This window comes from Cajanus cajan, chromosome 2, assembly GCF_000230855.2.
Source record: "Cajanus cajan strain Asha chromosome 2, NIPB_CcT2T_4, whole genome shotgun sequence".
In the NCBI taxonomy this organism is placed as follows: Eukaryota; Viridiplantae; Streptophyta; class Magnoliopsida; order Fabales; family Fabaceae; genus Cajanus; species Cajanus cajan.
The window spans coordinates 13,696,807-13,723,390 of NC_138518.1; the positions used below are offsets into that span (position 1 = coordinate 13,696,807).

The 26,584-nt window shown below is 29.6% G+C and overlaps 2 protein-coding genes across 4 annotated transcripts; both read right to left on the reverse strand.

The window, feature by feature from the left end:
• Positions 1-3,005: 3,005 nt before the first annotated feature.
• Positions 3,006-10,929, reverse strand: LOC109804879 (uncharacterized). Of its 3 annotated transcripts, none has more exons than XM_020366781.3 (9): positions 10,767-10,929; positions 10,386-10,637; positions 9,024-9,105; positions 8,769-8,844; positions 8,024-8,104; positions 7,234-7,370; positions 5,604-5,856; positions 4,188-4,251; positions 3,006-3,914 (listed from the first exon to the last, which is right to left on the reverse strand). In XM_020366781.3, the coding sequence occupies exons 2-9, from the start codon at positions 10,615-10,617 to the stop codon at positions 3,277-3,279; spliced, it is 1,563 nt and encodes a 520-aa protein (XP_020222370.2). In that variant the 5' UTR covers positions 10,618-10,637; positions 10,767-10,929; the 3' UTR covers positions 3,006-3,276. The 3 variants fall into 3 exon arrangements, with proteins under 3 accessions (XP_020222370.2, XP_020222371.2, XP_020222369.2); XM_020366782.3 differs by having other exon boundaries at positions 9,024-9,096; positions 10,386-10,640; XM_020366780.3 differs by having other exon boundaries at positions 10,386-10,640; positions 10,767-10,928.
• Positions 10,930-16,598: 5,669 nt separating this feature from the next.
• On the reverse strand, positions 16,599-17,138 carry LOC145954738 (secreted RxLR effector protein 161-like). Its single transcript, XM_083069429.1, has 2 exons — positions 16,980-17,138; positions 16,599-16,913 (listed from the first exon to the last, which is right to left on the reverse strand). Exons 1-2 carry the CDS (start codon positions 17,136-17,138, stop codon positions 16,599-16,601), a joined length of 474 nt encoding a protein of 157 aa, XP_082925555.1.
• Positions 17,139-26,584: the final 9,446 nt, after the last annotated feature.

The following is a 26,584-nucleotide window of genomic DNA, read 5'->3' on the forward strand; positions in this document are numbered from 1 at the left end:
TTCTAATAGATAAAGGGAATTATTCTTCCTGTGACTATTTTTCGTCTTCACAATTGTACACAATTATATCCTTAATTTTTAAAAATAAATAAATAAATAATTTTAGTAACTATCATTAACCAACTCTAAATAATCGCTCATACTATTATATATTTTTTTTATTTTACTTTTAAAAATATTTAAAGGTAGGAAGTGTCTCTTTCTCCTAGTATCAATAATATATATTCACTCCTAGTTTGCAATTATATTTTTATATCGATTAATTTTTTTAAAATTTTTAAAAGAAAATAAATTTTTAAAATAATAAATGAACATAATTTTAATTTAATTTTTAAAAAAATTGACTAAACTTATTTTTTTTTTTACTTTATTGAAAAATAATAGACTAAATTTAAGATAGACGTTTAATTTCACTCTAACATGGTGATTATATTATTTGAGTAAAATAAATCAAGTTCTATGTTTCATGTTTTAATTGTAATATTTTTATGTATAAGATTTACTGAAATAAGATTAAATGTTTATAAATATATTTAAAATTTTAAATATATTAAAAATAAGTTTTAAAATAAATTTTTAAAATTTTAAAGAAAATGAAATCCAAAATCCGTCATATCTTAAATTTGGATTTTTAAAAAAAATAAGTAAACTTAATTTCATTAAAAAAAAAACTAAACTTGAGAAACACATTTATTTTATTATTTAATTAACACAAATGCAGTTTTCAATTTAAGATAATATTAAAAAATAGTAAACATAATTGAATTAAAAAAAAAAAACTTTTTGAAAATTTTAAAATATTTTTTTAAAATCTTTTTAGAATTTAATATTGTGTAGTATCCACTTCAATTTGTATAACTGTGAACTCTTGCCATGATCATTTTTTTTTTTTTTAAGAAAAAAACTTACAACAATGAAAAAGAATCTTCTGAAAAGGTTGCCAAACTTGCATATAGTAGAAATAATGCAATTAAGGGGAAAATTGAGAGATTGAAGTATTCATTGAACATGTGGAAAAGATGGGTGAAGTCCTTGTTAATGATGTAGTGTGATGTGTGTATATATATAGTTATAATGATCGTATTGTATGACACTTGTGAATTCAATTATAGTTGTTTTTGTTTATCTTGTCATTCACATTATATGTTATACATTATTATTTCAGTGAGATGATAAAATGTGTCTTAGAAAGGACGATAGACATATATTATAGCATTAACTAAAGTTGAGTTGAATTGAATGATCTATGATACATGGAAGGAACTAAGTTAATATAACTTGCAATTGTCATGATTCAATCATTTTAATTTAATTAAGGATGTTGACTTGTAATTTTAATATATAGTGTGCTCTTATAGTTTAGTGTTAAATCTTCAAGTCATCACATGAGTTAAGTGGGAGAATGTTAGATTATTTAATCTAATTTTGACTCATATATTTAAGGAATGACTTTAATGAAAAGATGTTTTATATAATAGTTGTTAAACTTAAAATATATTAAGAGTCATTGGAAATTATTTTTAAATTATTAAAATTAGTTCCCTCCGTTCTCGCCTCGTTAAAAGATAATTTTGGCATTAAAGAAAAAGAATTTGAAAAACGAAAGTTAAATGAACTTACGAAAGTTAAGATAGTTTTATTAACTAGCATAACTTCTTTTTTTGTCTCTCTCTCAAGAAATCCGTTTACCCTTCTTCACAAAAATTGTTTTCATAGAAAAAATTGTAAAAACTTAGAAAATTGTTAAGAATCAATTAAAGAGGTTTCAATAGCATTATAGAAAACAATTAAAGGAAATAAGAGAAAGGAAAACAACTTATTAGAAAATTCGAAATTGCATTACCTAAGATCCTTTGAATGGTATCCTATGAAATTAGATGTGATCATAAAATTTTACTAACAAGATGACTAACTAGAAAAGGGTGTGTGAAAGGAAGCAGGATTGGTGAATGCTTGGAAAAAAGAATTTGAATCTTGCCTAGGATTTGTAAAATCGAGAAATTAAAAAATAAAAAATATTAATGATATTTTAGAGGGAGAAAAAAGTATAATGAAAATGTAATATTAATATAGAGATGTATATATAATGAGCCAAACTATACACATGAAATGCACAAATTGTAATAGTGGCTTAATAAGTATTAATTTAATAAAATATTTTTTATCTAAACTTTTTATTTAAAATAAGAAAATTTCTTTTTTAAATTTAAACAAGGGCGCTCATAGTTTGTAATTTTTTTATATTTAAGATTGATGAAATATTCCCTAATTTATAATGAGTTCGTCCTAGTTGAGATTAGCTTGCTTCTCCGCAATCCACGCACCAGGGGTTCCATGAGTTCCTACTAATTATGCTTCAAAAATGAGATTCTAGAGTGAACTACTTGTAGAAAGTGAAGAACTAGAGAAATAATTTCAGTGGAGAGGGCGTAGGATAATAGTGTGTACATTAGATTAATCTAATGACTATTCAAAAATGGGACTTAACATTCCCCACAAGATCACAAACTGCCTTCCTATTTGTCAAATCAATAATTAGCAAACACCAACACTAAAAATATTTGGGATTGAAGACACTAAACTTTGTCATTGTACAGAGAAAATGGTTCACACGCCAACAAAATAAAAGATTTGTATCCTATCTTCTAATCATAAATTAACATGAAAATTTTGTTAATCTTTATAATTACCTTCAAAGTCATACCATATTTTTTTATGTACAAAATACTATCACTTCCTGATGTTCTTGAGATTGCACACTATTTTCATGCTTTCTTAACATTTACTGCTCCGTACCACCTTGTAAGGAGGTGTATCATATTTTTCAAATAATTAAAGAGGCTCGTGTAATGTATAAGAAATATCCGTGTATATTTTTCAAACAACCAAGAGAACTTGTATAATAAAAAGAAATGAGTATTGAGAGAATTTTGATGAAGCCTCATTAAGTGTAGGTGTAATAGAGACATTTAAAGAAAAAATAATAATGTATTGAAAAATTCATCTTTCCCAAATGAACATATTCTATTGCAAATATTTTAACGGGCTAAACATTCATTCTACAAGCAAGTCAATGTAAGGAGTAGGCTATAAACTAAAATCAAATTAAGAAGTACAAATAAAACTATACCACAAAAATGGTTAAATCTGCCAGCTTTGCTAGAACTCTGGATAACCCTAGTCCCTAAAAGGGTAATGGTGAACAATCTCAATGTAAGAATGACAGAAATGTATCTTCAGAACCAACCAATATGATTGATCCTGTTGACGCCAACCTCACCTCCAACTGCGGTAGTACCGGTCTTCTGACCAGTCCCGAAACCGAGATGAAAAATCACGGTCTCTGTCATACGGGCTGTCAGAAGTCCAGTTCCCTAGTCTACCATAATCTTGGTCCGATGGCGAAAAAAGCCTCTCTGAAGGACTTGAATAATGAAGAGAATGGAAAGAAAAAGGTCTTGGGGATTCTTCATCATGCACTGGGCTTCTCCCATATGGGGACCTTGCAAGAGTAGGACTTCTTGGTGGTACAAAATCATGGCTACCAAACCTAGGATGAAAACTAAACCTTGATGAACTATGTCCTGGGTCCCCTGGTGGATCATCATCCCTAAGATCAGCTAATCTTGGTTCGCGAGGATATCCTCGACTGTCATAATCATTATTATAATTTGACCTGTGCTGCGATGATGACAAGTTTCTTGAAATATCTGAACTTGAGGGTCCAGCCCTAGTGCCCCACAATCTCTCATTAGCATTTTCTGGAATTGGAGCATTTATTCCTGGAAATTTAACAGTCATTTTCCGCTTTGGTTTTGAAGAATCAGCTTCCATAATTTCCCCATCCTCTTGATCTGCAATCTCCTTATCGGTGTATATTGTAATGCCTGAAGGCTGATCCTCATCATCCACATCTAAATACCAAACATAGATCATGAAGATAACTAATTTAATACAAAGACTAAGAAAAAATGGAAAGGAAAGGAGAATAACGAATACAGTAAATAGCATCACAAATGATGAACTTAAAAACACTAAATAACAGTACGAGTTCATTAATTTAGAATGACACTTGTGTTACAACCTCAGCAGATTTCTCAAACCTGTCTAGTTCCTTATAGCATTATATTTAAATTATAAATTATTGTGAAAGAAAAGGAGATTGAGGTGAAAGAAATGCATTTTACCAAGATATCCAGGTGGGTATCCTATTTCTCGCATTCTGTTAAGCCACGGAGGTGGATCAAGCTCCTGCATAACACAAAACCTTATTATTTCATAAAAACTGAAAATCCTGCCGAATCTGAAAATTCTTCATTGTATGGCTTAGTTGCAGAAAAGTGCAATCGTCAAACTACTTGGTACTTGACACAATACAACCTATTATGCCAACCTGCCACTTTGGTTATGAATTTAATATCTTAGAAACCATCAGTTGAACACGCAAATTATCATTTATTACACCTAATACATTCGAAGCATATGTTTATTCCAATATTTTTCTTTCACACTTAGCCACTTATCAATTTAGATATTGAGTAACATGATCTTGTTCGATAGATATAAGATTGTCTACATAGCCATACAGATGACCATCATGCATAAATATTTTAGGTAAGTCTTGAGGGTTAAAAGAAGGGTTTCTTGTGAATCTAAAACAGAGTCTGTTTGGATAAACTTCTGCAGAATTCCTATGATAGAAAAATAGGGGGAAAAAATGCAATAAGTTTTTCCATGGGTTAAAATTAGTTTATGCATAAACTAATTTGTTGAAGCTCTCCCTTAATAACTTCTCCAAAATCTTTTTTTTTTTTAATTCATACATACGCTAGTTTTATGCTTGTGGAGAAGCTTATTTCAATTATCTTCCTATTTTTCTCTTTTAGAAGTGTTTTTAGAGAAGTTTATCCAAATAAGCCCAAAGTGTACAAGTGCCATTTGATTGTCAAGTTCTCTACTATAGAGGGTTTAGGTTCTGTATGGTGAAGCACTTATTCATGAGTATCAAATATCTCGACTCATAAGCCAATTACTAAAAGCTTTTGAAACACAAAATTATATAAATAAATAATATATATATATATATATATATATACACATAAAAAAATCAGAGATAAAAAACAAAATTCAAACTAATTCAAATTAATAAGTTTATAAATTTATAAAAATATTAAATAATAATACATAATTTAGTTAATAACATCATAGAGAAAATAAATTGCTTAGTAATTTTATAAATATCTTAGTGTGAGCTAATTTCATAAAACTACACAAAATTCAGTTTGGACTAAATTGGAATCGTTTTTTTGGACATCTGCAGGTTGTGTACATGCTTCTCTCTAGTGTTCTGCACGCTGTTGGGAATGGCTATGTCCAATATGCCGTAACACTGAACAACATTGCTGCATTGTTGATTTCTTTTGGAGATGATTATAATTTGGTTTTTCCTACTCTGGACTTTGGAAGATATCCTATCTATCCTTAGTTAAATTTTCCTCACATCTTTTTAATAAAACTTATTTCTTGGTACAAAAAGTAAAGACCTCAAGGTTGGAAATGTATTTTAATAATAACACCAAACAGCATTTTAATATTTAACTTACCCCCAAGCCCAAAAGTTGACGTGTTACATTATCCAGAGCACCTGGCCTCAAACCATCATACTTTCCAGCGGGAGAATTCTGATAATAACGAGTTGGATTCCGGGAAGAAGAATTCTGGTTCCGTCGGGACATGTGCTTCTTGCGGGCATTATTGACAGCAACGTTGTCACGAGGCCTTGTACACTCTCTCAAAGAGTGGTTGTAAGAACCACAATTGAAACACCGAGCAGCATCATCAATAATCTCCAGACCACTAAAATATTTTAAAAGAAAAAAATCAAAGGCACATCATTGTAACAGGAACTAGTAGTATATTTTATTTTGAAACAAATAAACAGCAGCTTCACTAATGAACAGAACACTGAAATAAATAATTAAACATTTTATGAAGAATTATTAACATACCACAGAACACAATATGCATGCAAAACAAATGTTACCTCAAGATGTTGAAAAAAGTAATACATATCAGAAATCAAAACAATCTAGAAAGATCTATGAAATTCAATTCCACCATAACAAATCCAGAGAAGTTCTTATAATCCCAAGCTTGGAGCTTGTAATTAATGAAAACATTTTTATCCCCTTTTTAACCTTAGCTTAAAGCCAGAACTTCTTTCAACATGAAAGAAAAACAGCTCTTTAAAATGGTAGATACAAGCCACAGCATTACAAAGATACAAAGTAAAAGATACCAAAACAAATGAGTGAACAGGACAATGAATAAGCATAGGATAAAGTGTTTCACCATTGTGTTTATGTAAAAAAAATTCTAACTACCTTCCTTGCTCTTACAATATCATTGTTCTACAATTATAATTGTTAAGTGCTATTATCTAACTTCTATATCTCAATCTTTAAAAGCAACATAATAAGAATACAGTTCCCATTAAGAAAACTTAAGCAAACTTCTCAATATCACAAAACAGAAAGTAGAGCAACAAAAAAAAAAGCAGGAGATACTAATTTTATCAATTGTTTGCAGGACCAAAAACTCAAATTTCGCATAAAAAAAATGGATACTTTTGCAAAGAGTTGAAATAAGATTTACTTTTGAAATTCTTCCAACCACTTTAAAAATTTAATAAAGTAGACAGCCTAACCTGTCAAAGGCATTATTAATCAAATATATGGTGTACTTCAATGCTTATTCTACTTAAAGTAGAAAATTTAAATAAGAATCTAAACTCTAAAGGAGAATTGTAGGAATTGTGTGTGTTGATCCACACATATCATACTTTAATAATGAATGACAATCAAGGAAATCACGAAAGAAAGACCAGAAAAAGATCCGTAATCCCTTATTTTTAATTTTTTAGCTTTACATATTTTTCATATCTTTAACAGAATCAATTTTAGCAGCACTGGATTTAAGTCATGATTATTGAAATACCAAATTCTGTAGCCATTATGAACAAAGATTTTTAAGTGCAGTGCAACAACACGATATTGGACAACCAAGAAACAAGTCAGCATACTAATTGTGATAATAAAAAGATAGACACTTCTAATCATACTTCTTCATAATACTATACTTCAAACAATGTACAATCGCATGAACCATCTGCAAATGGTAAGCTAAGTGCACTAACAGTTTCATCGTTAAATAATACAAAGTAATAGTGTATACCCATCCAAATTACTTGAACCATCAGCTGAAGTCAATCCCAAAGCATATCCACGATCATATAGAGGCACAGAATTATCAGCTAAAGGAATGAAATCTTTGTTCTTATCATTTCTTGTTTGGTTCTCCATCCAGAATGACTGAAATTTAAGGAAATAGAAAAAAAAAATATTTGTTATTGCAAAAATAATCTTTCCCTTTTCATGTTGCGAGATAAATAACCTCAAAAATGAAACAACAATTGCACATATTAGCTAATATAATATTGTGCTGCACATATTAACTAATATAATATTGTGCTGCACATATTAACTATGACTCAGAAAGGCTTCTCACAACCACAACCACCCTAGTCTTCTTACAATGCAGCAATTATAAATTATAAATAAAGGCACATGGAAAAAGGCAGCATGTATGCCAAATAAAAAATGGATATAGATAAAAATGATGTAGCAAATCTCACACTTGAAGAGTTAAAAACAAACAAAAATGATCACAGACAAAGCAATTATTACAAAATGCAGTGAATGCAGACTTCACACTGCAGTAAATTTTGTAACCTTAGACCTATTACCACAACCATCTGCACATATTTGCTTTTGAGGATCACAACTAAAACCTTTATTCTGGGACTAACTAGATTAAGACCATGACTGAAATTGAAGAAACCAAGATCAATCCCAGTAATCCTAACCCTTAATACTAGTGATTAAGAAAAGTTTCCTAGCAGTGGAATTGAAAGTTTCACAACCTGCAGTTTTTCATGTTCTCATAACAGACTTGGGAAACTCACCACAGCAGATGTCTTCTCAAGTCCAACATGCACAGCAGGAAAAAATGTCTCCTCACCAGATTCCAACACTTCGCTAGCATCCTGAAAAGAAAGACATTGTCAGTGTTTATCATTCTTTAGAAAACTACAAAAGCAAAACTGCATTTGTTAATGGCACAATTGCCAGCAATTTCCTTGCAGATATACCAAACGTCAAAGAATCCTTTAACTGGATGTTCACTATATCACCTGAGTTGTCTATAGGTCATTTGGTACAATATTTTGTCAAACCTAATTCTAAATCCAATTCAATTATAAACAATTTTGTTCTGTCCCATATGAAGAAATCATATCCAAACTTAAAAATTTGTCAGATAGCGACACTTTAACAAGGCCTTTTATATCTCAAGACAGATATTCAAAACGCATCATCAATGTCAAAATTATTTATTCATCAAAAACAAAAGTCAATCTTAGTTTGAAATTGAAAGCACTTTCACCTTAATAATTCTATGATTTTTAAGAGAAGAGTAAAACATGTATTTGCATTTTGGATCTTAGACAATCATTGGTCATTATTGGGATTACAGCTCAACAATGAAAAATGGGCAGACAGACTCCAACATCATATCAAATCCTTACCTTCATATTTCCATTCACTTTTTATGTTTTCTTTTCATGATATTTTATTCTCAATCATCTATTTACTTCTTTATTTACTATTAATGGAAATCTTCTTTCACTATCAAAACAAAAATGGCCTTACATTGGATGATGAAACATGTTTAGCATGCCATTCAGACCATTGCTGAAGAAGTTCCTGAAGCTTGTGTCTACTAGCTCTGGAAAGTGTTCAAACATAAGTCAAAAATTACAATCAGTGAAACTGAACTGCATGATAGCTTTTAATTTTAATATCAAAATAATAACAAATACAGCTATTTCTTTAGTTTGCACACATAGATAAATGCCCCATCATGGTTTTGCTTTAGAATAATTTGTCTGACCAACTTGTAGATACCTTGATAGGGAATTATACGTGAAATGAACTGAGGGTTGGTTTTCATCAACAGTAATCCGGGCTCTTTTAGCACCTGATACAGCTAGCATGTCTTATTAAGGAAACACGATATTAGGGATTGCATAATAACTGGATATACAACTGATCCAAAGTATTTGTCAGTGTCAATGATATAAACATATTGATGTATAATAACTACAAAGAACATTGACTGTATAGAACTAATCCAAGCAAGTAATATCAAATCATTAACCAATAGATATATCAGATTTTAAAAATTAAGATGCAAAAACATTACACACCTTTTTTTAAAGGGGGTATAAAACTAATAAAAGTCTAGGCTTTATTGCACTTTTGGCCACTTTATTTTGCTTACTAGAGCAATTTAGTCCATTTGTTTTCAATCAGAGCTTTTACATAAGACCACATCACAGATGGAAGATATTTTACTAAGATCCATTGTTCTATACCAGTGTAATGAATCCCGCATATCAGCCGAATCCAAAACAATACCGAGGTAGTGGATAGTGTGACAGCTGCTATTCTAAATTTTTTTTATATTATTTAGTTTATAGTTTATTATACTATATGCTACATTTTAAATTCATAAAAACAACCAAACTGGATACAATGGGGCCCAACAAACCAAAACAAAAAAAGAGAAGGTAAAACACAAAAACGTTGTGGCACATGGCCCAATTCCCCTTAAAACCTAACTCCCCAAGACCCCTTCAGCAGCTAGCTAAGTGCCGCCACCCATTCCAAATAAAAAGGCAGAGATGCAGTGGTAAGACAGAGATTACAGATTATTCCAGTGACGGCGCTGCGTGTCACAGACTTCCATTCGCAGCTTGCATAGAGAAGGACAAGATATGCAGTCAAACAGATAGGGCAAAGAGAGGGAGAACACGATTCAGGGACATGTCTGCGGCACCAACACACTGATTTACACCTTTCCAGCCATGAAATCAGCCATGAAACTGAAACCCTCCGCAACAGCCATCCGTGTAGCAGCCAGAGGCAGATCCACACCGTGACAGCGCAATTGCGCCATTTTCGCGCACTATTAACTACACTTTTCTAAACCAATTTAAACCAATCATGGCACAGAAATTAGCAAAGACCACCATATCACACGGCCAGGAGGAATAGAAATTCACCAGTCTAGCTAACTTAACTACTCATATATTCACAATTTAGATAACTCCTGTTGCAAAAAAACTCACAAGCACATAATACACAATCAATGAAAGCTCTAATCTACTAATCAAAGTAAATTTCACACATAGGATTTCAAGTTTCCACCGCAGTGTTGCCAAGCAGCAAACTAGAAAAGCCTCAAAAGGGGGCACATAAGGATACATCTTTCATCAATCTCAATGCTTCTTTTGGGACTCCCTTCCTCAAGAGAGAGAAAACCATTCTCAGCAAGAACCCTGCCACTCACTTCCTCAGTGACCACACTCAACTTCAAACATTCTTCCAAACACTTTTCATCTTCCAATTTCTTCTCCTCATCCAAAGATTCACTTCCCAAGTTCGGGTCTCTGCTGCTCTCAGAGGGAACCTCGCCCATGGGCTCGTCACCAGCCATATCCAAACAAACCCTTTTCTCTTCTATGGAAAAAGATTAAAATTTTATCAAAATAAACACACTGAAGACACCTCTATCTGTGTGCAGTGAGTGTAGTGCGAGTAGAAGAAACAGCATAAATAAATTGAGAATTGGGAAGAGAAACGTACCCTAAGAGGAACGAAGAGAGGTTACGGCGAACGACGTCGTACGGCGTGGCGGAGAAATTGCAGCAGAGAGAGGTGGAACCCTAGAGAGTAGAGAGTAGGTTCCGGGAAGAATTGAATTTGGGGGAAAGATCCCAACAAAATAAGGAACACTACCCTATGCTAAAACTAAAACGACGTTTTTGGTTTTTAATACTTTTGGTATTTGTCAAAAACTATACTAAGAAAAAAAAATCATTTAGTTGTCTTTTCAATTTGGATTTTGCTTTTTTTTACAATAGATTTCAATCATTTCATATAATTAGGAATACTTTTAATACTAGATTTGTAAATTACACATGAAGAAAGATTTTAATTAATTATATTCATTATATTTACATTTCTTAATTTGTTATATGAATACTTTGAATGACACTTCAAGTAATATTGAAAAATAATTTATTATATAACTTTTTAATAAAAAAAAGTTTTTTTTATAGTTTATTCATTGGAATAACAATAGACTCAATTTATATAATATTCATATTTAAAAATAATATTCGTATCTAACTCTATGCATGCACGAATAATAACATCAATCATCTTCATTTATATCAAATAATTAAATATATATTTAATAAAAAATATAAATAGGAATAACTCATTTTTGTAATTTACATTTTTTTTATATTTTGAACATTTATAATTTAAGATATATTAATTTGATATTTTTAACTTGAGAGATTAACCTTTATTATCATTAATGAACATTTTATATTTTTATTAAAATTTAAATTTAAATATTATATTATATTTAGTTCAGACTTTTATGTATATTAACCTATAAATAAATTTATTTTAATTTTTAATATTATTAAATCATGATATTATATATTTTTATTTCTTTTATATTAATAACAATTATTATTATTTTATTAATATTGATTTAATTACAATTCAATCATTAAATTTTTGAGTGACTAATCCAAAATATTACATAATATTAAAAATAAAGAAATATAACATTAGTTAAATCTATGACATATACAAGAAAAAGTCTTACTACTAATCACTTTTTTATTATTATTATTATTATTATTATTATTATTATTATTATTATTATTAAATCCTAAACCCTAAACTCTAAACCCTAAACATTTCATTTAAGCCAGAGAAAATTATATTATTATGCTTTGCATAGATTGACGAGGAAAAAAAATACACAAAAATGATGATATTATGTCAAGTATTTTATAATACAATGTTAAATGTAGGGGTGACAAAACAGGCTAGCCTAGCCCGTTTTGGTCCGGCCTGTCAATGGCCCATTAAAAACAGGTTGGGCTGGGCCAGCCCGCCAATGAAAAATAGGTTGGAAACGCTGGCCCGTCTCGCCTAAGGACAGGCTGGCGGGTCAGCGTGCCAGCTTGCATACCACAAAAAAATTGCAAAAAAATGGGGAAAAAATATATTTTTTATGTTCAAATAAAAAAAATTGCTACAAATAAATAAATATAATCATATGAAATTAAAAATGCATACATATTGTATATAATATATGTTCAACAAAAACAAATTACAAACTTAGAACAAAATCAAATAGAAATTAGTCTACTTACACCAAAATTAAAATCAAATTATAAACTTACAAATTATTAATAATCTAAATTTTTTGATAGTTCACAAAACAAGTCCATTACTTATGAAAGCAACTGAAGCCCAATTACTTATGCGGGTTGGCGGGTTGTGACGAGTTAGCCCGCCATTTGGCCCAACAGGTTGGCGGGTTTGGCGGGTTAAAATAATAGGCTCAGCCCGCCAAAAATTGGTGGGCCAACGAGCTACCTGCAAGTCACAGCTCATTTCACCATCCGTAGTTAAATGTTCTCCCTCGACCAACCGATGTAGGAGACTATGATGATGTACTCTTTTAAACAATTTTTTTTTACTTAATATAGTATATTTATATAAACATAATATATATATATATATATAAATAAAGATTGTGATGTATGGCTATTTTTTAAAATAATAAAATTTGATATGTTTAATTTTCAATATATTACCTTTCTTTGCGTTTATAAATTTTAAATTAAATTAAGATGTATTTTGCTAATCATATTTTTGTAGGAAAAAAAAAAACTTTAAGCTATCAAAAGTTCAGATATTAGATTTTTTTTTTACTTTTTTAAAATAAGTAATTAATTTAGTTGATGAAATTATTTAAAGATAAATTGTATAATATTTATTACATTTCATTTTGTTTTAGAGATATTTGAATTTTTAAAAATTAAAATATTCAGTTAATTATTTGAAAACTATATAAATAATAAGGTGTATCACATTTTACTTCCATTTTTATATTCTTGTTCAATACTTTTTTTCATGAACTTTGGAATAAAATTGTTAAATATTATTTTATTGTAATAATGTTACGTTTTTTCTGTTAAGGTTTGTAACAATATTACTGTAATACTCCAGATTTTTCTAAATGTTTAATAATATTTTTTAATAATTAGACTATTTATATTTATAATATGAGTATTTTTATTAAATGGAAAATATGGTTTAAAATTAATTATCTGTGTTATTTAAATATTGTGTGAGAAGGAAAGTATAATATTGATTTATTTGACTAACTAAAGGGTTAAAAGTGAGTTGAAAAGTTTATAAAGGGTTACATTAATTTTTACATCTTACGTTTCTCATTATTTCTCTTACGTTTCCATGCTATGAAGAATTAAGAGAATTAAAGATCGTTGAAAAGTAAAACAAAGATCCTCACCCTATGTCTAGCATTCATTAAGGTAAAGAGAGGAGTGAGTAGTCTTGTTTTGGGCATGGAACGTATGTTGGGTAATGGAATTGACCCCCAATCTCCTTCTCTGTACATATGTTGTATTGGGGGGCAATCCCAAATTTTGATCATATCTTATGTTTTTGTACAATATGTGATTCTTTGGTATTATAATTGATGTCACTATTACAGACGAGACATTTCATAATGAGTGTTTTAGACATTCTATGTTAGCTCAAGACACAATATACAATGTCCGCACATTTTGTGATGGGTCAACACACAACTTATATAAAAAGTTCACATTCTATGTTAAATGGTCAACGACTGCCATAGTAGGGGTTACAAAATTTGGTGATTTGATTCATTGGCACCATATTCTATGGCAGGTGTGGCATTGTCCGTCATAGAATGTTCACATTCTATGAAAGGTAACATCAAATCCGCCATATAATGTGATTTTTTTTAATATCTTGTTTGTATTATGAATTCTTTAAAACCTACACAACAAAAATGAATTCTAGCACATTCCAAGCAATTCAAATTAGCATATTACTATCCAGTTCTATACTAAACTATATAATATACAATATATGTAATACCCTGTTTTTCATAAAATATAATATAAATGATTTATTAATAATTATGATATTTTTATGTTATTAATAAGGACTGTTAAATATTTATTTTAATTATGTAATATATTATATAATATTTTATTAAAAAATAGTATAGTATTTTATTAAAAAGAGAAAGGATCTTTGGGATAATTGTGGTTATATGTTTTAACTAAAAGGTTAAAGGGAGGTTTGTTTTTTTTTTTTTCAAAAAAAAAAAGAGTCTTCTAATCAAACCTTTTTTACGTCTCTATTTTCACGTATGTGCTTTAGAACTCGAATAATAAGAGTAGGAAGGAAATTACTCCAGAGTTGTGCACCCGTCATCTAAAGCTTATCCAAGTAAGGGGGAGTGAGAAACCTCACTTTAAGTGTGAGTTTGTATGTTACTGAGATTGACCCATAATCATGTATTTGTTGTATGCTCATGTAATAAGGGTTTTTCCCAATTGTGTCTATTTCACATTTTGTTTTTTTTGCAAGTAATTAATGGTATGAATTGCTTGAATGGGTGATTGATTTTATGTATTGAGATTGTAATTGTATGATTTGAGATCTCTATGAATTTCTTAGTAAACCTTAAAGAAATGTATTAATGATTGTATGAGGAGATTGATTGGGTATGTAGTTATATGTGTAAATTGTGTCTTTTAGAAGTTTAACATAACCTATAGAGAGTTCTTACCAATTGGATTCAAAGAAAAGAGTTTAGGTGTGAATTATGTTAGATTTTGAAAATTATGGTATGAACATACCTTGATATTTATTTGATTTCTCTATGTGTGATTAATGAAATTGAGTTTTGATTGTTGGGTTAGAAAGTAGACATTTAAAGCTACAATTTAGACTCAAGAATCATATAAAAATGTTGAGGAATGGCCAAGTTATGTGAGTTAAAAGACGAAACTTATATTTTATGTGCGAAATATAACATGCATACATTGTAAGCTTTTTCGAGTACTTAAATGGAAAAATTAGGTTTTGTGACCTTCATAAAAGTTGTAACCTTGGATTTTAGCTTTTAAATTCCATTGGGTAACCTAAAAAGGAAGCCTAGAACTCAAGTTATGATCAAATTAGTGAGCAAAGGTTAGACTGTCAAATTTAATGTGAAATGTTATAATTTTTTATTATTTAAAATAGTAGATGGCATATTTAGCTCTTGAGTTCAACATAGAAGTTGGAGATAATTGTCTTAGCTTTCTAATAAAATTAAGATCAACTTAATACAATATATATAGCTCTAGCTAAGGTGTTTGGACCATGTGATATCATAAAAGATTATGAAAATGTAGTATGTGAGTGTGCTATTGATATGTTTGTGAGCTATGTATGAGTTGTAGTAATGTGATCCCTTATGCCATTGATTGCTAACATTTAATTGATATAGTTGAATTGTTACTTACTATATTGAGAATGGTTGATGACTTTATGATATAGGATTAGTTGATAATGATTAATGAGGTCATATGAAATGTTGTGCATAGAGTATGTTTGACATGCATTATGTGCATAAAATGAAAGAAATTCATAATGATAACTCAAATAATGAACAATATAAGATACAATATTATAGTATGTCTGAGTAAGGTTTAGAAATAATTGCGTACCCGAAATCAATAAAAGATTCATTCTTGTCGGTCCTGAACAACGTGAGAGAATACTGCTTTCTTCCTGGTAGGAGATGAAAAGGTAAAAGACAAAATGTATTTCATCATATAAATTGACTAATGGGGTATCAGTTCTATATCCTTACCAGTAGAGACTAGGGACCTCTCAACAGGCTACTAAACAGTCCAACCCATCATGGACCATTCATCAGAAACCCAATATGCATTACCCATAAATTAATAATAATGTGCAATATAATTGATATTAACATATAAATATAATTTATTAATTAATATTAATCCATAATAATAATAATAAAATATAGAATAATTATATAAACAAATATATAAATATAACATTCTCCCACTTGGATAACATTAATCAATAAATTAAATATATCAATTATAACACAAGTACATATATCAATTAACAATATAAGAAATATGAACATGAACCACAAAGATAGTTTCCGATAGGGATACATACCTTATGCTTATATTTCATAAATAATGGATAATGAAAAACATAATAAAATATGTGATCCCAAAAATGGTCCAAACAATTTTATATGCTAAAAGAGATGTAATGAAAACGACGTCATTGATAAATTTACATCTCATGAAAACCATAATAATAAAAATGTAAATTTCAGACTCCCACTAACCTAGCACATCAAAAAACTTAACCACACCCATATGAGTTACATATTTTTGAAAAACTCCAATAGCTAAGTCTTTAGTCAGTGGATCTGTTAACATATTTTCTGTAGCAATATGCTCAATTCGAGTATGAAAATCCAAAACTTTCTCTCTAACAAACAGAAATTTTATATCAAAATGCTTTGAGCGTAGAACTTCTGTTGTTTTGAGAGAAATGCATAGCAGTAGTATTGTCGCAATATATCACAAGTGGCCTAGAAATACTTTCAACAATATGAAAGTTAGAAATCAAATTTTTAAGCCACACAGCTTGACAAGTAACATTATAACAAGAGACATACTCTATCTCAATGGTAGAAGTAGCTATAAGAGTTTGTTTAACACTCTTCCAAGAAATAGCTTCTCCTACCATCATAAAAACAAAGCCGAAAGTAGATTTTTGGTCGATAGGGAAACCAGCAAAATCAGAATCAGTATAACTAATGACCTGAAGTTGATCATACTTCTTATAGGTCAACATATGATCCTTGGTTCCCTACAGATATATAAATACCTTTTTAACGGCTTTCCAATGACCCAAACCCAGGTCGCTCAAGTATTTCCCTAAAGCATTAACAACAAAAACAATATCGGGACGAATACAAACTTGAGCATACATCAAACTACTAATAGCGGAAGCATATGGGACCTTTTTCCATTTCAACTCTATCATTATCATTTTGAGGACATTGAGATTTAGAGAGTTTATCACCTTTTTTGAACAAGTGCAACACATGGGGAGAAAAATTGCATGTTAAACTATTTGAGGACTTTATCAATATACCCTCTCTAAGACAATCCAAGAATGCCACATGACCTATCATGGAAAATCTAAATGCCTATAACAACAGAGGCATCACCAAGGTCCTTCATATAAAAGTGGCTATTTAACATAAATTTTGTCTCAGTCAAAAGTTTAACACTGCTACTAGCAAGAAGAATATCATCAACATAGAAGACAAGAAGGATGAAATGACTCCCACTAGTCTTCAAGTAAATGCACTGATCTGAGGCATTTTCCTTGAAGCCAAAAGAAGTGAACACCTGATCAAATTTCAAATACCATTATATTTGGTCTTCTTAAGAAAAGACAAATACTAACCCTTTTGAATTTTGTCAAAAGTCTTAAATTTCTCACCAACTAACCTCAAAAATTCCTTAGCCTTATCATTTTCTAGAATGCTCTGTCGAATAGACTTCTCCATGGTGTATTTCATCACCATCAGACACACCCTATTTGAGTGTTCCCATTTCTCATGAGAAATTCTTTAGACAATAGTGGACTTAAGAGTAAGAGTTGGAGGCTCTTTCTCTCTTTAGAAAAAGTCCATATTAGTAATTGTCATATATAAGTCCAGAGATTCATTTTGGTCCTCAAAATTTGTCTCATTCAATATTTTGACTGAAGTCAATTGTATAAGCAAAGAAGCCCGTATCAAAACAACAAAGAAACATTTATTATGCACAATTATTGTGCAATAAAAAAAATACTTCTGAATACACAACCAAACATGCCTATAATATAAAATTTCTCATTCATTATGATCCCGCCTAAGGTTCCTGAACCATAATAAATAAGAAATATAAAATAAGAAATACAAAATACAACGCATAACTTATGTCAGAAGAAAAAAAAATCTAATACAGATAGGGTACTTGACAAATAATTGACATAAGATAAAATTAAAAAAATATATTGTATCATAATACCAAAATACATTAACAACAAAATATCAATAGGGCACAATTATTGTTAATGTAATATAAAATTAATTAGAGAAATAATTAAATTATTTAATTCACACAAATTTCATATAATTCTACCCACGATAGATGAGCTCACAATCATATAAAATTATATTAATCATGCTTAACAAAATATAATAAAATTATATTATGCATGAACATCATATGAAATAAGTACAAAATAAACAACTATTAATACAAATAAGGGTCATTTTTTTTTAACTCAAATATATATATACTACCAAGGAGAGTATAACATACTAACATGTCACTAAGATAACAAGAAACATATATAAAAAAAAATTCAAACCCAAATCCCAAGATTACAATATTTAAAATTAAAAGTTCAAATTAAGTTTTATTCTTGGAATAATTAAAAAAAATAGTTATAGGTAAAAAATATACCCAATAATCAGAAAATTAATTATTTAAATTTAAAATATAAATATAAATTTTCTGATCAAAATAGGGTCTCACGTGCCTGACTCTACGAGTGGATAGGCACGCGCATTATTGTTTATCTTCTCCCTCACTCGAAAAATAGAAAACGGGTCATTCGACCCGTAACAAAAATTCGGCGCAAAACCACCATTACAAGCAACGACAAACTATGATTTTCTGACCAAATGATTGTCCCTTCACGACAATCCAAAACCCCCTATCAATTTTGGGAATAATCAATTCAAAGAAAACAATTTCAAATCTAAGAAATTGGGGTTTTGAAGATATCCACGACAAAAAGAGACAAAAAATTTGTCAGATTTTTCGATCAATTCTTTGTCAAAATGTGCAGATTTATTCAACATCCAGAGGTAAATAAAAGTCCCCAATCAATTGCAATGAATAATCATCGAAAAATGAGGAAAAACGAATCTAAATTGCTCACTGAATAGAACAAGCTCAGAAAAAAAATTGCACAAGGTTTGAAATACATGTAGAAAGAAAACCCCTTTGACAATATGTTCAATTGATGAATATAATCTAAGTTGTCATTTTTCGAAAGAAGAAGAAAAAAATTTCTATTATTCAAAATCAAAATTGAACTTGATAAATGACATTTGCAATACCTATACAATATTTACAGATTAGGATAAATATCCTACAATAAAAATTTCTAATTTTTTTTTATATACAATTTGTGAATAATTCATACATAGGATACTGATTCTATAACCTAGAACAACCATAATCTGTATCTTAATGCTCTGATACCAATTGAAAGAAATTCATAGTGATAACTCAAATAATGAATAATATAAGATACAATATTATAGTATGTCTGAGTAAGGTTTAGAAATAATTGCGTACCCAAAATCAATAAAATATCCATTCTTGTCGGTCTTGAACAACGTGAGAGAAGACTGTTTTCTTCCTGGTAGAAGATGAAAAGGTAGAAGACAAAATGTATTTCATCATATAAACTGATTAATGGGGTATCAGTTCTATATCCTTACCAGTAGAGACCAGGGACCTCTCAACGGGCTACTAAACAGTCCAACCCATCATGGACCATTCATCAGAAGCCCAATATGCATTACCCATAAATTAATAATAATGTGCAATATAATTGATATTAAGATATAAATATACTTTATTAATTAATGTTAATCCATAATAATAATAATAAAATAGAGAATAATTATATAAATAAATATATAAATATAACATTAAAAATGTTTTTTAAGAGTACGATATGGAATACATTGCTAGGAAAGTGTCCTTCTAGTGAGAATGCGTAGAGGGTGTGACCCGACATGTACTCCTAGGCTACTTTAGTGTGTTGGTAGCGATAATACACAAGTATGATATGTGATATTTTTATTGGTGCCAAATGCATGATAACATGTAGTCTGTGTCCATTACATATGCATTATAATCTTATACGTTGTTACTTATTATGTTATGAATGAATTAAATATGATGATATGTAACTATGTATGTTATATCATGTTGTATATGTTATTTGTATTTGGTTAGCTGATTTGCATTCCTGTACCATGAGTTAGAGTGAGATGTTTCTCATTCCTTTTTTCTTTTGTGTTGTCCTCTTGTGGTTTTTACAAGTAATCATCAACATGATGTTGATGATGTCGGTGATGAGACTTAGTTCTCAACATTGTGTTTTTCTTTGATAGAACACATGACACCAAAGAATTAATTATGACTAATTAGGATTTGATTCTTGTTATTTACTTTGAGTAGTTTAATTTTGATTTCTGTTATAATTGTTATTTCTGCTAAGTCTAATTTATATTAAAATGTGATCCTTTCTACCTGTATGAACTTTGAGTTTATTTATTATGTTGAGGTTACTTAGTTTTACATTGTATTATGGTATGTGGGGTAAAAAGTGTCATAATATCTATCATTTAAATTGAAACAATGTATAAGTTAAACTTGATATCAATGAAAGACAATTAATTATAAAACTAAAGTTAATAATAATTGTCATTAATTAAGAACAATATATACAAATAAAACTAAAACAGCGTACACAAATATATATGCACTAAGAAGATAAACCTAAAACATAATTATGTAGCCAATGTACACAAATAAAACTAAAAATAACGTACACAAATAACAACAAATATATACACATAACAAGTAATAATATAATACATACAAACATTAGAAGGAGGAGGAGGAGGAGAAACTATGCTAGTTATAGGTTTATTAAAAAGAAAATTCAATCATGTTAATAACTAAAATAACAACAAATATTATACACATAACAAGTAATAATATACTACATGCAAACATTATAAATTAAATACATTACTAGTTTTAAGTTTAAATATTCTCCCACAATCTTTCATTATGATCATGTGTATAACATGTACATCGTCATTATTATTGTCCACATTCAACCTAGGCATGCGTGTGGAGAAGGAAAAAGTCTCACAAATGTCAATCGTTAAATCTTCACAGTCATCAAATTCAAAATAGTTAAGTATGCACTCAGAGAACAATAAGAAATCCAGTTAATCAAAATCTTATCAAATATATATATACACACACACATTAATCAACTATAAAATTATATATCTTTTCAAATTGTCCAAATAGACAATTCAAGATTCAATACAATGATTATACATTAATTATGTAATCATTATATTCAATCTCAAACAAGAAATTAAGGTTCACTCACAATCGATCAATATTCCTAACAATTATAATAGAACAATTTGAGATAACTAAGCATAAACATGTGCTTAGTTAAACCCATATATAAAATAAATAATATAATATAGTACACATGTAATTGACCATGTCAACACTAAAAAATAAATTAGTAATAATTAAAATATTCTTTTAATTATTATTAACTTAATTGAATTGAAATTTTTAACATTGTCTCACAAATTTTTAATTTTAATTAATTTAATACACCTAATATTGCCTAATTAACATTTTGTTATTTTTTTAATTTATGGAAAATAAAATTACTAAGTATATTAAAGTCTAAATACAGGCTTGTTTTCAAGCACTCAAATCAACTAAACTATATAAGCTCCCGAACCTCAAACCTACACCAACTAGCAAACTAAACAAATACTCAAGCACCAAAATATGCACCCAAACAATAACACTTAACAACACCCAAACCTCCTTATTATGCACCTCAACAACACTTGACAACACAATAAAAATCATACACAAAAAAACTCAAAAAATAGGACAACTTTCAACAACACTTGGCAGCATTGCATAAACCAACAAATTAACATTACATAAACTAGCATTACACAAAAAGAAAAGAGAATGAACCTTGGAGTGCGTCTGACAAAGAACTAAAAAACCTCGTCATACTAAACAACCTCATCGAACTAAAGAACTTGGGTGACAAAATAAACCAATATTGCATAAACCAACCAACTAACATTGCATTGAAAAAATTGGATGAAGAAGAGATGAGACGGGATGAACTTGGAAGACAAAGCACTATGGTGGGGGAGCAAGATTGCAAAGGTCGCTAAAAATGCTCGCTGAACAGGGTTGCTGAAAATAATGGTCATTGTGATGGAGTGACTCAACAGGGTAGTTGAACAAAGTAACAACATCATTGGAGAGAAAGAAAAAGAATAGTAGAGAGCACAAATGGGTTTGCATCTTCTTAACCTAATAACAAGATATGCTATGGTATGTGACGATTCACTTATCATAAAATGTAAACTTTCTATGATGGGTAAGTCAACACCTATCATAGAATATTTGGACATATATACAAAGTACACCACTGTCACTTTTTATGTCATGTGGAAGACACTCAATATCGAAAGTGCATTAGAAAATGTATTTTTTGTACTAGTGTGTAATTTATTGGTGGTTATGTTTAATTATATGTAATTGCTTGAATATTGTGGATTTGTGATTGTCTATGGGTTCTTATGGTAACTCTAGGAATAAAATAATCTTAGTTACATGGAATAATTAGTAATAATGTGAAGTATGAAATTGTCAGCTTATGAACGCATGTTTTGACATGTAGAATGTTTTCACCAATTGGGATTTGTGAATTGGATTTGTATGTGTTTTGTATGAATTTTTGCTTATCTACATTATGGGATTTGCTGGTATGACATCGGGTGCCACAATGGGTTGTTGGGTGCAAGAGTGATAAAGAGTATAGGTTTCTCTATACATCACTTACATTGAGTATGGGTTGGTCCATGCCAGGTGTGGGAGCTCTAAAGGCTCTTGTTGTAAACTCGTCATGCGTGAGCTTGGTTACACTTGGTGCTATCTATCTAGAGAGTAATATGTGCTCTTTGTGTGATTTGTGTCAAATGCAGGGTAGTCACCATTGAGCATCACCTTGAATCCTCTGCTTATTCATTTTTCTTAAATAAAATAGTTATGGAGGATATTTAATGCATGTATTGGTTGTTGTATTTAAGGAATATTATATGTTGAATACATTATGTATGTAGTTGAATTTTATGTTCATTACATCATGTATCTTAATGTGTAAATGTGTGTTAAAACTATGTTGTGACTCTGTGGCTGAATATGTTGTTATATTTGAATCGTTATATCTTGGTGAGTGTTTTGCCATTCAATTATGTCCTACATTAAGAGTCAGAGTAAAATGTTTCTCATTCCCCTATTTTTTATTGTGTTCTGGTGTATGTTGTTGAAAGTAAGGGTCATAATGAGATTGGTGATGTTGAAAAAAAGGCTTAGACCTTGTGTTGGATTTTGTGCTCTAATAGGATGTGACATTAGGGAGGTAGTTAGGATTTGAGTTTCTATTGTTTATTCATGCTTAGGATGTAATGTTAGATTTCATTAATGTTATTTTATTAAATACTTATGTTGGCACATTGTTTCAATTCTAGTTTGTTTTGTGATATCCCTCTTAAGGACTTTGTTTTATTAAAAAAAACCTTATATTTTGAACATATTATTCTTTATTTCAAGTTATGTGCTTATATTAATGTGTGGGGTACCCAATACAATATCATGTTATCACAATACACATTTACCACTGTACACCATTCATGTCATACTATTTGCTCATATTATTGCTAAGTCTTGACTTAGACTTCCCTTTGCATGTCCTCATAGGATTCACACACATTAATATACCATGTATCAATATCAACTCACGCTACCCCTATGTAACATCCTATCAAAGAACAAAACTCATCACAACGTCTAAGCCCCATCTCCAACATCATTAACCTCATGATGACCCTCACTTGCAACAACATACACCAAAACACAACCAAGAAAAGAGGTGTGAGATGTTACAAATGGTATTAGAGCAAGTTCTCTCTCCTAGTACATTGTGGTTTACAGACAAACCACGCAAAATTTAGGGGCTTATAATAGTTTGGATACACTAGAATGAGATAGATTTAGAGATTTGTACATATGTGGGATTGTATAGTTGAGGATGGCTTAAAGAAATTATTTTTTACCATCTATATCAACAATATGCATATACTTTTTGGTAGTTCATCATATAAGAACTTCATAGTTAAGTGTGCTTGACATGGAGAGATTTAGAGATGGGTGACCTTTTGGAAAGTTTCTCAGAAAGTGCGTGAGAAGACAAAACAAGCTAGAAATACAATGTACACGATGTTAGGTCTACTAATAGTGAGATGCAATAGTGAACCAATCATACCTTTATGGATCATTTAATCTACTAGTTTAACCAATTCTTTGATAAACCTACAAATGGATGCATAAGTATTGGCATAGGTTTTTTGTCATTCATCTTGAACTTTGTCAAAAGTTATTTTGCATACTTTTACTGGCGAATAAATATTCTTTTATCTGTTTGCTTGATTTGTAGTCTAAGAAAAAACTTAAGTTCATCCATTATACTCATTTTGAACTTTGTCTACATAAGCTTAGAAAAATCTTTACACAAAGATTCATTAATAACACCAAAAATAATATCAACAACATAAATTTGAATTACTATGAAATTTGTATCAAATTTTTTTCTAAAATGAGTTGTGTCAACTTGCCTCTCATAAAACCATTGTTGATTAATAAATTAATTAATATTTCATACCAAGTTCTAGGAGTTTGCTTAAAACCATAAAATGTCTTTATGAGTTTAACAACATAGTCTTTTAAAGATGGGTTTTCAAAACCTAAAGGTTCTCTAACATAGACTTCCTCTTTAATGATCCCATTTAAAAATTCATTCTTTACATCGATTTGAAAAAGGTTAATATATTTATAAGCTACAAAAGCTAACATGATTTTAATAACTTCAAGTTTAGCAAATAGTGCAAAGGTTTTAGTGAAATTTATACCTTCTAGCTGATTATAGCCTTGAGCTACTAATCCAGTTTTATTTCTTAGTACTTTACCTTGCTCATCCAATTTATTTTTGAAAACCCATCTAGTACCAATGATACTTTGATGTTTAGGTTTGGGAACAAGTATCTAGACACCATTTCTCTCAAACTGATGAAGTTCTTATTTCAAAACTAGAAACCATTTGTTGTCTTTGAGAGCTTCGTCGATAGTCTTCAACTCAATTTCTAAGATCAAAGCATAGGATACATATCTTTGAATGCACACCTTATCCTTATTCCTTCAATCTATCTCTCAAGATTTGATCTTTAAGATGATAGTTGACAATCAAGAATAGTCTTCCAACTAATCTTGGTATGCATCATATGCAAGCAATATTCTTATTGCTTTAAGTCCTGCAACTAGTACAAAGGTTTCCTTATAATCAATTCCTTCTTACTGGTTGTAACCTTGTGCAACTATTCTTGCTTTGTTTCTCACCACTTCACCTTTCTCATTTACTTTGTTTTTGAATACCCATTTGGTACCAATAATTGTTTGATTCTTTGGTGGTGGTACCAGATGTCAAACTTTACTTTTCTCAAACTGATCTAATTATTATTTCATGACAGTAACCCATAATTAATATATAATTGGTTTTCATAAATATATAGAGAGCAAAAAGGAAAGTTGTGAGAGGAAGAAGACAAAGCGCGCAAGAAGATCATACGAGTGAAAATGGTCTTATCATGCACATAAATTTGGGAAGGAAATTTTTCAGCCACCGTAATATTTAACAATTTTGGTTGAAGGCACTGTATACGTAGGTCACATTTTCCAACTGTGGCTCACAATAAATTTGGAAAGGAAAGTGATTTTTACTCGTGCATTGCCCTTTTTTATCTGCTAGTCATAGTGCAAAATCATAAAGAAAACGTCAAACAGCATGATGTTTTTAATTTTGAAAATTTATGCACAAAACGTCAAATAATTTGATGCTTTCAAGTTGTTTGTATATATGTATTGAACGCACCATATAGTGTGATGTTTTCTTCACTCTTTGTAATTAATTTATTTCAATAATTTTTTATTATTTATTATAGCCAAAAGGCCAAACAAATATGTGTTCAATATAAGGTGGAGATTGATGATTTTTTTTGGCGAAAGAAAGAAATAGTAAATAAAATATTATATTAAATTTAATCTATGATGAATTTGAGAACTCCATATATTATCATAAGTCAATATAATATGAAGTTTAGATAACCTTTTATTATTTCACAAAAAATCTAAGAATTCAATACTTTTTTTTACAAAATCAAGACTTCAATATTTAAAAAATATTATATACTTATTTTTAAAAAAATTTAATATTTTTCTCTTCTAAATTTAATTACTAAAGTATGTATACATAACATCAATTAACGTCAAATCAATTAATTTACACAAAACCTCCAATTCATATAAATCTCCCCGATTATTGTATATCCCTAACCCTATGATATTCAACACTTAATAAAGTTTAATTAATTGTCATATGACAAGATGAATTGTATAATCTCAATTAATTTATCAAATGCATTCAATTACAAATCTTAAAGAGAATTA